The sequence below is a fragment of the Ursus americanus genome, chromosome 20 (genome assembly GCF_024610735.1).
Source record: "Ursus americanus isolate L20-20 chromosome 20, mUrsAme1.1.p, whole genome shotgun sequence".
NCBI classification, from domain to species: Eukaryota; Metazoa; Chordata; class Mammalia; order Carnivora; family Ursidae; genus Ursus; species Ursus americanus.
Genome location: NC_142146.1, coordinates 11,549,319 through 11,563,805, shown reverse-complemented (window position 1 = coordinate 11,563,805; position 14,487 = coordinate 11,549,319). Strand labels below are relative to the sequence as shown.

General features: G+C 38.6%; 1 protein-coding gene across 5 annotated transcripts in view; it reads left to right on the top strand.

Moving 5' to 3' along the window:
• Positions 1–14,487, top strand: part of ULK4 (unc-51 like kinase 4) — a 592,979-nt gene that overhangs the window by 120,882 nt on the left and 457,610 nt on the right. For 4 of the 5 annotated variants that reach the window (XM_087870115.1, XM_045798161.2, XM_087870116.1 and 1 more), the window contains one exon: positions 3,608–3,790. In XM_087870115.1, the coding sequence (XP_087726241.1) occupies positions 3,608–3,790 (183 nt within the window). The remainder of the gene's footprint in view (positions 1–3,607; positions 3,791–14,487) is intronic. The other variant, XM_045798163.2, reaches the window with a different exon arrangement.

Below are 14,487 nucleotides of genomic sequence, written 5' to 3'. Positions count from 1 at the left end.
GCACAGAGTCTGCTTGAGATTCTCTCTCTCTCATATAAATAAATAAAATCTTAAAAAATAATTTAAACTTTCCTTAAATATTTCCATCTAATTATAAAAAATGTCTAATACAGTCATGGCATCAGAATGTAATTTAAAAATTACTATAAAATAGTATGCATTTATTTGAAAACTTTGAAGAGGACATATGTAAAAGGGTGAAGACTTCCCTTGTCTTTTCTCTACCTCTCACCTCTCAGTCCCACCCCCAGGAGACAGAGCTTGGAGAGGGTCCTTCCAGATTTTCACTGTTGATAGTTGTATTATCTTTTCCTTTCTGGTTATAATGTCACATTAGTATTTTCATAAGGATTGGAACTAAGGTTTAGCATTAAGTAAATATATTTACTTTGAACTGTTCATTTTGGTTGAAGATTGAGTTTATGCCAATTAGTGCTTGTTTTCCTTATTTTATCAATAGGAATAACTTTTAAAGGAAGTTCATTTTTGGAGATAGAAAAAATTTTTTTCCCCTGAGATTTTATTTTAATTTTTAAAAATTCTTTTTTTTTTTTTTTTAAGATTTTATTTATTTGTCAGAGAGAGAGGGAGAGGGAGAGAGCATACAAGAGGGGGGAACAGCAGGCAGAGGGAGAAAGCAGGCTCCCCACTGAGCAAGGAGCCTGATACAGGACTTGATCCCAGGACCCTGGGATCATGACCTGAGCCAAAGGTAGATGCTTAACTGATGGAACCGCCCAGGTGTCCCTTTTCCTGAGATTTTAAAGAAGATGAAAATATTTTTTGAAAGCTTTATCTTTTCCTGTCTTCTTTCTTTACAATTCATTTTTTTTTTTTTAAGAGGGCGAGAGAGCACACGTGTGTGCACCAGGGAGGTGGGGGGGAGGGGCCGAAGGAAAGGGAGAGAGAATCTTAAAGAGACTTGTGCTGAGCGTGGAGCCCAATGGAGGGCTTGATCTCATGACCCTGAGATTATAACCTGAGCCAAAATCAAGAGTCTGACACTAAACTGACTGGGCCACCCAGGGGCCCCTAACAATTCATCTTTTATTTGATCTTTTCATTATTGATCAAGGTTGTAGATCTGTTAAATATAAATCAGAAGAAGGAGGTTATAGGACATTAATTATAATGAATGTTTTTGTAAAACTGTTTCTGGCTTTCTTTGTAGTCTCCAATATATGCACATAATAGGACCATCCCTTATTTGTTTGTTTGTTTTATTTTGCTTAAAAACTTTTGAGGTCTTCCCATTGCTTATGACATAAAATTCAAAAGTCCTAGTTTGGTAGACAGCTGTGGCTCCAGCCTACTTTCCTACTCTCTGCTTTTCCTCCTACACCTGAAGTGTGTTCTCATTGAATCAACTTCCCCTTTTTAAAACATGCTCTTCATCTCCATGTCTCTATGTGAACACTTGTTCTCTTCTCTCTGGCTAAAAAATTTTTAAAAATTCCAGTATACATACAGTTAACATTCGGTGTTGTATTAGTTTCAGGTGTCCAAGAGAGTGATTCAACAATTCTATACATTACTCAGTGCTCATCATGAGTAATCCCCTTCACCTATTTCACCCATCACCCCCCACCTCCCCTCTGGTAACCATCAGTGCTCTACAGTTAAGAGTCTTTTTTGTGTCTCTTTTTTTCTTTATTTGTTTTGTTTCTTAAATTCCACATATGAGTAAAATCATATGGTATTTGTTTTTCTCTGGCCTATTTCACTTGGCATAGTACACTGCCGCTCCATTCATGTTGTTGCAAATGGCAACATTTCATTCTTTTTGATGGCTGAATGATATTCCATTGGATATATGTGTATATATACATACCACATCTTCTTTATCCATTCATCAGTCAGGGGACACTTGGGCTGCCCCCATAATTTGGCTATTGTAAATAATACTGCAGCCAACATAAAGGTGCCTGTATCCCTTTGAATTAGTGTTTTTGTATTCTTTAGGTAAATACCCAGTGGTATGATTACTGAATCGTAAGGTAGCTCTATTTTTAACTTTTTGAGACACCTCCATACTGTTTTCCACAGTGGCTGCACCAGTGTGCATTCCCACCAACAGTGCATGAGGGTTCTTTTTTTCTCCACATCCTCTCCAACACTTGTTGTTTCTTGTGTTTTTGATTTTAGCCATCTGACAGGAGTGAGGTGATATCTCATTGTGGTTTTGATTTGCATTTCCCTGATCATGAGTGATGTTTAGCATCTTTCCATGTGGCTGTTGGCCATCTGGATGTCTTCTTCTTCTTCTTTTTTTTTTTTAAGATTTTATTTATTTATTTGACAGAGAGAGACAGCCAGCGAGAGAGGGAACACAGCAGGGGGAATGGGAGAGGAAGACGCAGGCTCCCAGCAGAGGAGCCCGATGTGAGGCTCAATCCCAGGACTCTGGGATCATGCCCTGAGCCGAAGGCAGACACTTAAGGACTGCGCCACCCAGGCACCCCTGGATGTCTTCTTTGGAGAAATATCTATGTCTTCTGCCCAGTTTTTAATTGAATTTTTTTTTGTTTTTTGGGTATTGAGTTATATACGTTTTTATGTATTTTGGATACTAATCCTTAATCAGAGGTGTCATTCACAAATATCTTTTCCCATTCTGTAGGTTGTCTTTTTGTTTTGTTGATTGTTTCCTTTGCTGTGCAGAAGCTTTTTATTTTGATGTAGTCCCAACAGTTTATTTTTGCTTTTGTTTCCCTTGCCTCAGGAGACATATCTAGAAAAAAGTTGCTGTGTCTGATATCAGAGAAATTACTGCCTGTGTTCTCTTCCAGGGATTTTTATAGTTTCAGGTCTCACATTTATGTCCTGGCTAGAATTTTCTTCACTTATTTTTCTGCCTGTCCACTTCCCATTTACCCTTCAAAAACCGGCTCAAGATCATCTTCCTATGTTGTTGACTTGCTTTACCTTCCTTTCCAAACTTAATTCAATGAGCTCACTTCTGTTATAACACTTGTTACATTCTATTAGTTTATTAATTATGTTTCACCTCTAATTTGTGAGCAAGTTAGGAAAAGCTCAGATATCTGATTATCTTGGTTTGGATTCTAGTTTTGTCACTTACTAGGTACATGCAAGTAATTTAAGTAATCTGTGCTTTAGTTCTATTGTCTATAAAGTAGGTTAATACTAATACCTTTTTTATATGTTATTGGGAGAACTAAATGGGACAGTCTTCTGATATTCTGAGATACCATTTTTCACATGCTAACAATAAGTGTTATTTATTTATTTTTATGGCTCCCCCCCCCTTCCCTAGTGTCTGCAAAAAGAAGGCATTTGATGTTTTTTATTTCTTAAAGGGAAGTTTATCTATACAGACTTATAAATTAGTTTGTTTCTGTTAACCCTTTATAACTTGTATGCTTATCATAAGAGGTTTTGTTGTCTTAAAACAACTTTAGTTTTACCTACAAGATTATTGGTTTATTTTTTAATATGCTGAAAAATTTCCAACTTTCTTATGCCAAAATAAGTAACAAAGGAGCAAGGTAAGCACCCTCAACTCCACAGAAGCGGGTGTTATCTTTCCGAGGCACGGTTAGTACACTTGGTGTTGTCTGACAGATCTGTTCTCCTGTCTCTGCAGGCCTTGTGTAGAATCACCCGTCATTCTCCTACTGCCTTCCAGAATGTTATTGAGAAGGTAGGACTGAACTCAGTAATAAACTCCCTGGCCTCAGCCATCTGCAAAGTTCAGCAGTACATGTTGACCTTATTTACTGCAATGTTGTCTTGTGGGATTCATCTTCAGAGGCTAATCCAAGAAAAGGTTTGTCTTAGATTTCACCTATTACTGTACTTTACAAATTGTTGTTGAACCGTTATAATTGCAGGAGAAAACAAGTAATAGCATCTCTGTAGACTTTATTTTTCATCTCAAGGGATCTTTTGGAACTTTGCTAAACCCTGTCCCACAGGCCATTCATCTGAAGATGTTGTAAGAGTCTTTTAGTGATTAAAATAGAAATCCAGTAAATGGCTCTGCCTGTGTGTCCCATTTTATTAATGAAAAGCTGGGAAATTTATGAGTCCTTCCTCTATGCTGATATTTCTTATTCCTCTTGCTCCTCAGCCCCAACCGTCTCTCCATATGGTTTGTCTTCCATAGGGCGGGTCCCTTTATATTCTCTGCTTACTTAGACTCTTTCTTTCTTTCTCCCCCCCCCCCACTTCCTGATTTTATTTATTTATTTTTGTCTTCAACTTGGACTTTCTTACCCCTTTCCTTGTCTAATATTTGGCTAATACAAATCACCTGGACAACTCCCTTTCTTCTGTTTTTAACTTAGTTTCCTTCTAATCCTTTTATATTCCTTTATTTTATGTAAAGTCTTTAATTATTCAGTTCCCATCACAAAACTGCATAGTTCTGCAGAAGTCTCTGTAGTAGCCTTCCTCAGCATGTCTGCCTGCTAAAGAGTGATCCGAGAACCAGAAGCAATGGGCATCACCTGGGAGAGGGTTGGAAAGGCAGCCACTCAGGCCCCACCTTGGGTCTGCTGCATCTGAACCTTTATTTATTTATTTATTTATTTATTTATTTATTTATTTAATTTTATTTTTTTAAATAATATTTATTTTGTTATATTAGTCTCTGGGACTATGGACTTTGGGATAGGCCAGTGGTGAATCTACATTTAAATGAGATTTCTAGGTGGTTTGTTCGAACTCGATGATTTGAGAAGCCCTGTCCTAGAATATTAATGTTGAGTGAGGTGTTACCAGGTAGAAAAGGTGGACCATGTTTATATATACATGTTTGGAAAGCTATGAGTCAAAGTGAAAGAGATAGTTTTAACTGTACAGCCCTTCCCAGTATTTTATATGCTCATGTGTATTTTGAATTTTCACATGGGGAATGTAGTGTGTGGCATTCTTTAAACTATTGGGCCAATTATCCTTTTTTTAAAAGGAGAGATGCCTGTCAAATTGGAATTTTGAGAACTCGGTGAGGGTAGTGCTACTAACAAGTGGAGAAGGGAACTACTTATGTACGCTATTTGCTTTGGCTCTTGTGTGTTACGGTCCACACATTAAATTCCGTTTTTTATAATAAAAGTTAAAATTTCAGTAATTATGAATAATTATCTGATTTACGTAGTAAACTTGATCTGTCAAAGTCAAGGTGGAGAGTAAACCACGTCTTGCCTTTCCTCTGATTAGTCTGATTTAGATTCTGCTAAGAAGTTTGAGCCTCAGAGAAAGCTATTTTTTCCCCAAAGTCTGTGTATCTAATTTTTGCTATTAAATTTTCCAAGTCATTAAATATTGTTACATTGTATTAGAAAAAGCCCCACTTGAGTAGTTTTACTGTGTGAATTGCGACAAGAGAGGCTGAGAGTTTTAACAGTTTGGTTTGTTTTCCACCCTCAGAACAAGTATGGATTGACTTAGTTTCAAATATGGTATTTCACAAAGGTAGTAAAATAAGATGTATTGATTAATATGATTTTGTAATTGTTTTATAATATATAATATTCCACATATCTTAACAAAAGGAATGATTGAATGTTGAAATATATTGAATAAGTAATCTTGTGATTTTGATTAATATTGGTGCTGAAAAAAATTATATAATTATATAATTTATCATCTTCACCATTTTTAAGTTTATAGTTAGTTGTGGTAAGTATATTCACATTGTTGTGGAACAGATCTCTAGAACCTTTTCATCTTGCAAAACTGAAACTCTGTGCCCATTAAACATGGAGGGTGCCGTGTGTTCAGACTCCGGGTTTTATTTGATTCTGTTTTAGCAGGCCTCCTCTGTCAAGGAACTGGCAGAGAAAGGAGGGCGATGCCCGTGCCTGCCTTCCTGGGGTGGAAGTCCAGATTCCTTGGTGGGCTTCTGTTGACACCCCAGGGGTGCAGAGAACCCCTCCTTAATGCGGGCAGGGGTGCGAGTCCGCACTCTCCATAGGCCTCCTTTGATGCTCCCCTGGCTGGGAGTGGGGAGAGCTCCTCATTTACTGTGTCCCCTGCTACTATACGGTGGGAACGTGAGCCTCATTTCTGGTGGAAGGTGCTCAAGGTGCAGACTTCCACTTGCTTCTCTGCTGCCATCTTGGAAGGGAGAGGGAAAGGAATCTAGTTACTACTCTATATGGGCAGAGGCCCAGGCTCCCCACGTGGTCTCTTCCAATATCAGGGTTGGGGCTAATGGCTGTTATTGCCAGGTGGGGATGTTATTGCCAGCTCTCCACTTGCTCTTTTCTGGTATTGTCCTTGTGGGGAGGGTGTTGGCTATTGAGGGTAGGAGTCTAGGCTCCCCACTTGCTCTGAGCTGATGGGGATGGGGTCATGGTTTTTCCATGATGTTTGGCTGGAGTGGAGTGGCTATTATTTGAAAGTTTTTGATCTTTCTGGGCTGCCCCTTTCTTGGTCCTTTGGCTTGAGAGAGCTGATCTTTCTTATGTTTTGTGCCTATTGGTGTTTCTAGGCTCCTGGATTTTCCAGCACTTAATCCAGGATATCTGGGGCAAAAAAGAAAACCCAGTGAGCTCATTGCCATGTTGATGCTCAGGCCCTGAGGTTCCTACTGGTTCTGTCTTCTCTTAACCTTTCAGAGTCATCATATGTTTGTTTTATACAACGTCCAGGGTTTTTAGTTGTGTTTAGTGGGAAGAACAGGAAAGAGTGCATCTTCCTTCTCTTGTCCTTTAATTTTTAAAATGTTTCTATGAAAGGTCAATAATGTTCAGTGAACTCTCATTTAAAATGTAGGGTTCTATTTTTTATTAATTAAAAAGTATTACCATTTATTGAACATTTACTATGGGCCAGTTAGTGACTTGCTGTCCTGGGGTATTCGTGGATGAAAGTGTGTTGAGTAATTGATCAAGTTCATGGAGGATGTCCGTGCTAGAGCTAATGCTCATGCAAGACAAATGAGTACACAGAACAATTCTGGATAGTGTTGATGCTCAGAAGAACATGAAACAGAGTAATGTGGTAGAGTGTCTGCAGTAGGCAGCGTGCAAGGAGTGGAGCCATATATCATTACCTTGGGGGGGGGGCGCTGGGAAGTCAGGGAAGGCCTCTCTGAGGAGGTGTCATTCCAGCTGAGCCCTGATTGACCAGAAAGAGTTTGCCCTGTGAAGGTCCGGAGGGAAGAACTTTGTAGTTTAGCCTCCTTGAAGTGTGAGAGATCTTTGGAAGGTCTGGAAAGAGAGAAGGCCTACAGAGCTGAACCTAGTGAGCAGCGTGGGTGAGGGGGAGAGGCCCTTGGGAAGAGGCTGGGACAGGACGGAGACTTAGATTATGTAGGGTCATGATATTGGCCTTCCTCATGGGTTTTAATTTTAGTTAAAAGTGCATTTAAAAATGTATACATGTGTGTTTCGGGGGCAGGTATAGCAGCCTTCTTACTGCTAAGTTGAGCTGCTTTTCTGACTGTTGGTTGTTGACAGGTTAGAATGAGTAGAAGAGGAGAGGACCTAGGAACAAATACCAGCTTTACTCCTTCGTGTTGGACAGAAGAGCTGCATGTGTGCTTTTTGGGGAACCATGGCCTGTATATCATGATCTTTTTAGAATTGAAAATCAGTCCCCAAAAGAGGTTCATGCTATTCCTTCATATATAAAAGAAATTATTGTTTAGTGCCGAAAATGTAAAAGAAGCTCAAGAATAAGACAAAATCCGCTGTAATCGCACTCTCCAGAGATAATGACTGTTGTTAACATGTTGGTCTGTCTCGTTTAGGCTTTTGCCTGTGTGTCTATGTATTTTATGCACACATTTATAAAATTCAGATCAAAATGCGTAGGTTTATCTTTTTTTAAAATTTGAGAGAGAGAGAGTGGGAGTGCACTCATGCTTGTGTGTGTGTGGGGAAGGGGCATGGGAGGAAGGGTAGAGGGGGAAGGGAGAAGGACAAGCAGACTCCATGCCCATCAAAGAGCCCAGTGCAGGGGCTGGATCCCATGACGCTGAGATCATGACCTGAGCTGAAACCAAGAGTCAGATGCTCAACCAGCCGAGCCACCCAGATGCCCCAATGTGTAGATTTATCTTGATGGTACTTTGTCATTAAATATTCCCCAAGAACATTAAAAAGTATTATATAATTTTTCATTTTGTGGTACTACAATAATTTAATTCTTTCTCCACTATTGAACCGTTTGCTTCTCATTTTTTTATCTCCACTGGCTCTGATGCAGTGAACATCTTGTTGCATACATCTTTGTGTTCTCCGCTAATGGATTCCCACAGATGTTATCCACATTTAGAAGGCTCTGCCTAGACAGTGCTAGACTATTCTCTAGAAGGGTAGATGATGAGAGCACTAAGGACTTGAAATTTAACCAGCAATCAGTAGAGACATGCTGTCTTTCTCTTATAATAAATCGTGGGGTTTGGGATTATTAGGGGATTATTAGCAGCATACTGCATGTTTTCATAGTTATTTGCAGTTAGCAATTAACCTGACTCTCCATTTGAACTATGTAACTGTAGGCAGATTTTCCTCTTAATCTAGACTAACCAGATTATTATTCCCTGCTGAATCATGCTCATGTTTTTGAGTGCGTAGTGAGGAATTGAAGGAATTTGTTCAGGTTACTCTCTCACCTGTAGGAGCTGCTTGCATGTCAGTGCCCTTAGCTGACCAGTATCCAGCACCCATGTGCATCAGTGGTGTTTAGTTTGTTTCATGTTGTCAACTTTAAAAGGATCTCCTTTCCCATAAATGTGCTAAATGGCGGACTATTCCTTTATGCAAAAACAAGTGTTAGTTCCATACACTGGGATGTGAAAAGTGAGCGATCACAGCTGTAGTGACAGGGGACTCTCTGAGTCACAAATCATGTGTTCTGAATATTCTAGTAACTGGAGAAATTGAGCAAAGCAACAAGTGACAAGTAGTTTTCCCATTTTTTTTCCTCCCCAAATACTTAACAGGATACTTTTGAACCATTGATAGGTGGTACTTTATTATTATTTTTTTGAAGATTTTGAGAGAGAGAGTGAGAAAGAGCACGAGTAGGGTGAGGGGCAGAGGGAGAAGTAGACTGCCTGCTGAGCAGGAAGTCCCATGTGGGGCTTGATCCCAGGACTCCGGGATCATGACCTGAGCTGAAGGCAGATGCTTAACCAACTGAGCCACCCAGGCTCCCCAGTAGATGGTACTTTATATGTAATTCCTGTGTCATTGATAGAGGTTGGGAATTGATAACTTTTTCACAATTCAGATACATGAGTGGCTTATGAACAAGAGGCTTCTGGAAGATGTGACCAGGTGTAAGAGAAAAGCATGTAGGTTAGGTGTGAGTTCATTTAGTAATCCTTGCCCTAGAAACTTTTTTTGGTTTTCATTGCTGTTTTAGTTTTATTTTTGTGGTTCTTCCAAGCTGTTAATGTGTCCTACAGATATTCAGTCTTTGAGACCAGACGCTGGATTAGTTTGGGAGTTTGTAAATGTATTTCCTGCTGTTTTATTGAGGAGAAAGATGTTGGATGAGGTCATTGCAATTTCCCTTAATTATAAGAGCAAGAAACTTAAAGTTGGTAATGCTAATCTAATGTATTTTTATCAGGTTATATTTATAATTTTCATGAATTTTGTGGTTTACATGTTTAGTATAGAAAATTCAGAATGTATGGAATACAGAAGACTGAAGTGCTTACCTCCCTGAGGTAATCTCTGTAAAAATTCTAATATTCTGTCCCTTTCAAATTCATATTTGTTGTGTGTGGATACACACACACACACACACACACACACACGCATACACGCATACACATGCATTCCCATATTCCCTCCTCTCTGTTGCTACAAACACATACTGTTAGAATCTTTTTGCAGAAATTGGATCAACTATATATTGTTTGGTAATCCATATTTTTTCTATTCCATGACATGTTAGGAATGTGTGTCTAAGTCAGTGTAACTCTTCAATGTTATCTGTAAAGGGTAATGACATTCTATCACATGAAGATATCACCAGTTAGCCCAGCAGCTCACTATTGCCCATCTAAGAATTATTTTGCCATTGTTTTCCCAGGGAGAACATTCTTATGGCTAAATCCTTTTGCGTGGCCATCCTTAATTTTTCCTTTAGGATAAAACTTTTAAGTAAAATTGCTAGGTTAGTCTCATTTTTAGAAAGTTCTTTTCCCTTTCATAGTTTATAGATTAAAAAAAACCCCAGTATGGTTGTATATATGTTTGCAAATAGGCTCAGTGCCGGTAAGAAGTGTGGTAATATTGCATCCAGATTATGTATCTCACATCTGCCAAAATGTTTTGGTTTCAGGCAGTATTAAGTGCATGGCTATAATCCCATCATTCCTTTTGAGTTACTTTTCTATCTTTGAAAATTTCAGCCAGGATACTTAGAGGTCACATGGTAAATTGTCTTTTTCTTTTTTTCATAATCTCTTTTACATTCACTGAACCATAGTGAGTTATATCTGGGTTGTTGAAAGCCGTGGCTCTATTGCTTTGGTCCAGAAGTCATGCTAGTTACAAAATCTAGGTCTTGTGATGTCAGGATGTCTGGTAGAAGCTGACTGGTTATGGAATTTAGAAATCTGACCAGAATGAGAATAAACTCTTAAAAGGTGTCTGTTTTTGCCAGTATGGCTGAGTAGATACCTTACAAACTCTCTCACTATAAAAAACTTAAAAATGCTAGATATTCCTTGCAGAGACAAGACTGAATTTTCAGGAAAATAACAAAGATGCAGAAGATGAAATGAAAAGAGGGCTACTGTGAGAGTGATGGAGCCACAGCCTGGTTGTCAGGGGACTGCAGTGTGTGTTAGTGTGTGTAGCATATGTGTATGGGGTGAGGATGTGTGTGTGTGTGGGGGGTATATGTATGTGTGGGGGTATATGTACAGGGTGTGGAGTACGTGTGTGTATGCGTGCGGGGGGTGTGGGTGTGTGGTGTATGTGTGTGGGTTGTGGGTGGGGTGTGGGTGCATGCATGTGTGCGTGTGCAGGGTGTGTGTATTCAGTAAGAAGAGTGAAACCTAAAAACTTTTGCGAGAACAATGTAACTGGCCCACATATACCCATCATCCTCATCAGTTTTCAGTACATGCTGATGTCATCTCATCTCTGTTCCCTCTTCACTTGTACTTTGTTGCTACACGCTCCTTTTGCCTCTGAATTATTTTGAAGCAAAACACGGACATCATATCATTTGTAATTATTTCATCTATTTTAGTAGAAGATCAGCAATCTTTTAAAATAGATATATTCACAATGTTACTAAACACCAACCAATTAATAAGTTCTCTTGTTTCTTTTGTTTTTCGGGGTTTTTTCCTTTGTTTTTTTGTTTTGTTTTGTTTTGTGTTTTTTGAATAAGTTCTTAATACAGCCGTATATCTAGTCAGAGTTCACTTGACTGGCTTATCAGTGATTATTTTCTAGATTGTTTGAATCAGGATCAAAGCAAGGTCTGTGTATCTTCTTTCTAATTCAGGTTGATTTGTCTCTTAATTCTCTATAAATCTATAGACCCCCTTATCTTTTTTTATTATTTATTTATTTAGTCCTTGAAATGAATCTGTTATAAGGAAAACAGTCATAGTTCACAGGCCTGTCCACGTTTGGATTTTGCTGATTGAATCTCGCAAACAACGTAGACAGTGTGGTGTCCTTTAAAATGCTGCTCCTGTATTTCTTGTATAAGTTTATAGGTTTGATCAGCTCCAAATTAGATTTCTTTTTGAAGACAGTTCATTGGTGGGGTTTTTTTTTTTTTTTTTGGTAAGATTTTATTTATTTTTTTGACAGAGAGAGAGAGAGAGAGAATGAACATGGAGAGAGCACAAGCAGGGGGAGCTGCAGAGGGAGAGGGAGAAGCAGGCTCTCCGCTGAGCAGACTGTCTGCTGAGCTGGGCGATCCCAGGACCCTGAGATCATGACCTGAACCGAAGGCAGCCGCTTAACTGGGGAGCCATCCAGGTGCCCCAGTGGTGTGTGTTTTTCATAACAGAAGGCGCACACGGATGACTTGGCTCTCCCTTTTCTGATACAAAGTGTGAGCAGTGGCTTCACTTCCAGTCTATTCATTATAAATTTCCTTACCAGCTCTCCTGTAATGGTTTTAGCAGCTGTCAGTGATAACTGCTGGGGTATATTGTTTTGGTATGTGTGAAAATATCTGATATTTTAATATTATCATTCTGACTTCATGTCTTAATCAAAATTGCTTTGAGAAAAAAACTCTTTATCAATTGTGTAGTTACCCTGAGGAACAGTTTACGTAAGATTCACTTATTTACCGGCCTTTGGAATCATGAGTTGGTTTCCCTAGCAGTCTCCAAAGACTTACTTTTTAGGACTGGGACTTGAAAGGATACTTTATTTACTTCCCTTATGAAGTCACGGATTTTAATATTTTGGTATGTTTCCATTGTGGACGATGTTCTTTTTCGTACTGCTAGTGATAGTGTTGCTCAGCCAGTGGAAGCCTCCATAAGTGGCCCCCCGGGTCTTTTTGTCAGAAATCCAATAGTCTTTACTTTCTTGCCTTCTGCTGGAACAGTGTGTTTTAGGCTTCTCTCGTATGTTTTCTGCTCTGCACCTGGAACCAGTTGTTCCTCTGAAGAGCCCCAGTTCCTCTAGTGGGAAATAATATTTAGAGGCCACAGTCTGATAGGAATACTCACTGCTACTGTGTTGGTTATTGTTTCTGGGCATTCCCAGCAGATAGAGCCAGGAAATAACTCTTTTAAAATACATCTACTGTTCATACTAGTATTTCCGATTTCAGTGTTTTGCCTAATTTATTTTATATGAGTAATTCTTTCTCTCAAGTTGAAAAGCTTGTTTTCTGTTGACATTAACATCATTTCTTATTTGTTTTATAATATTTATAGAAGTCTCAGAATAATAGTGATATTATTAATCACATTATGATTTCTGAATACAACCTAGGATTTTTGTGCAATTGTTTCAGTGCTTAGGGTATGTCCAGCTAGATGTGTAGTCAAGTTAGTGTGTTGTAAATTCTTTTCAAATGATTTTTTTTTTTTTTGGGTCTTCTTAACCCACCAACATGGTATACCCTTAAGTATCATTTTCTTTTTGCTTTTTAAAAGTTTGATTTAATTTGTTTCATAATTGTGTAAAATGTTGATACGGTTTTAATGTCAGTTTACAAAGAATCAATTCAGAGGAAACAGTTTTCCATCTCTACCCTCTTCACTTGTTCCCCTTCTTTATGCATTGAATGCAAACATTTTTATTAATATCCATTTAAATCTTCTATTTAAAAAAATAATCGAATATAAGCAACTGTGTCTTTCTCCCTATATCTTTCTTTCTGTCTTTATATCCATGAATTATATCTATGTATTTATCTCTCTATATTTATCTCTAAAATTTTTATTATTGTGTTATTTATTTTATAGTTATACAATTATATCTCTCTCTTCACTTCATTTTATCTACCTGCCCCCCCACCCCACCAGTGCTCCTATATTTATCTATGGGTAAAGGGTTAAGAATTGTACTTTCAGTTAACTTTCCAGCTCTGTGTTTCTGAACCTAAGACCGACCTGTCATCCGTGAAGTTGTTAGAAAAGAGATTGGTGCCTGTGGGGTACGAAGCTTCTAAGCCAGGTGACTCCATACCCGCCCTTTTGCTCTTTTCTTACTATGCCTGGGCTGTGCTCCCCAGGCTGTGGCTAGAGCGACATCTGATGCTGCCTGGTCAGCAAGCTCTGGTTCCTGAGCAAACTGGTTGAAAACGTGATCTATGGTCCTCTTTTGCAACGGTATGTCTAGTTGACTCTAAAATGACCTCTGGTGGGCGCTGTATTATTCTCTCTCTTCTTTAGACTAAAGGACAGCATATGCCATTTTGTACCTTGTGTATGTGTGTGTGTGTTTTCTTAGTAATATATTTCAGAGATCACAGCATTGTTGTTAATAGATATGTTCTTCATGCATGCCCCCCCCCCCTAAAAATAGTGCTTCGTAATGGAGGCACCACATTTATTCAGCCGTTCTGCTTTTGAAAGATATTTGGCTGTTAGGTCTCTTTTCTTACATTATCAGACTAAAATATGAAAAGGAAAACTTGAAAAAATTTTAAAAGAAAATATAAGTGGCTATCTTTGTGACCTTGCTGTAGGGAAAGTTTTCTTAAGGCTTAGTATCCAGCACATAAAAAAATGCCTACGTATAAAAAGGAAGAGACAAGACAAAATGAACACAGGCTATGAAGAGTTGCTTCATTAAAGAAGAAGCTAGAATGGTCAGTAATGTTGGGAAAAGATGCTCACACTGAATGCTGATGAATAAAATGAAGATGAAAACGAGTTAGTTTCATAGGCTTCAGGTTGGCGTATATATAAGTCTGAAAGTAAGAGTTGTTGGTGAAGATATAGACCAGTGGGAACCCTCCGCGGTAAAGTGGTATAATCACTTTGGAGTGCAATTTCATACTCTCTAGAAGAGTTGAAGATGCACATAGCATAATATTTCCATTAGGAACGTATCCTTG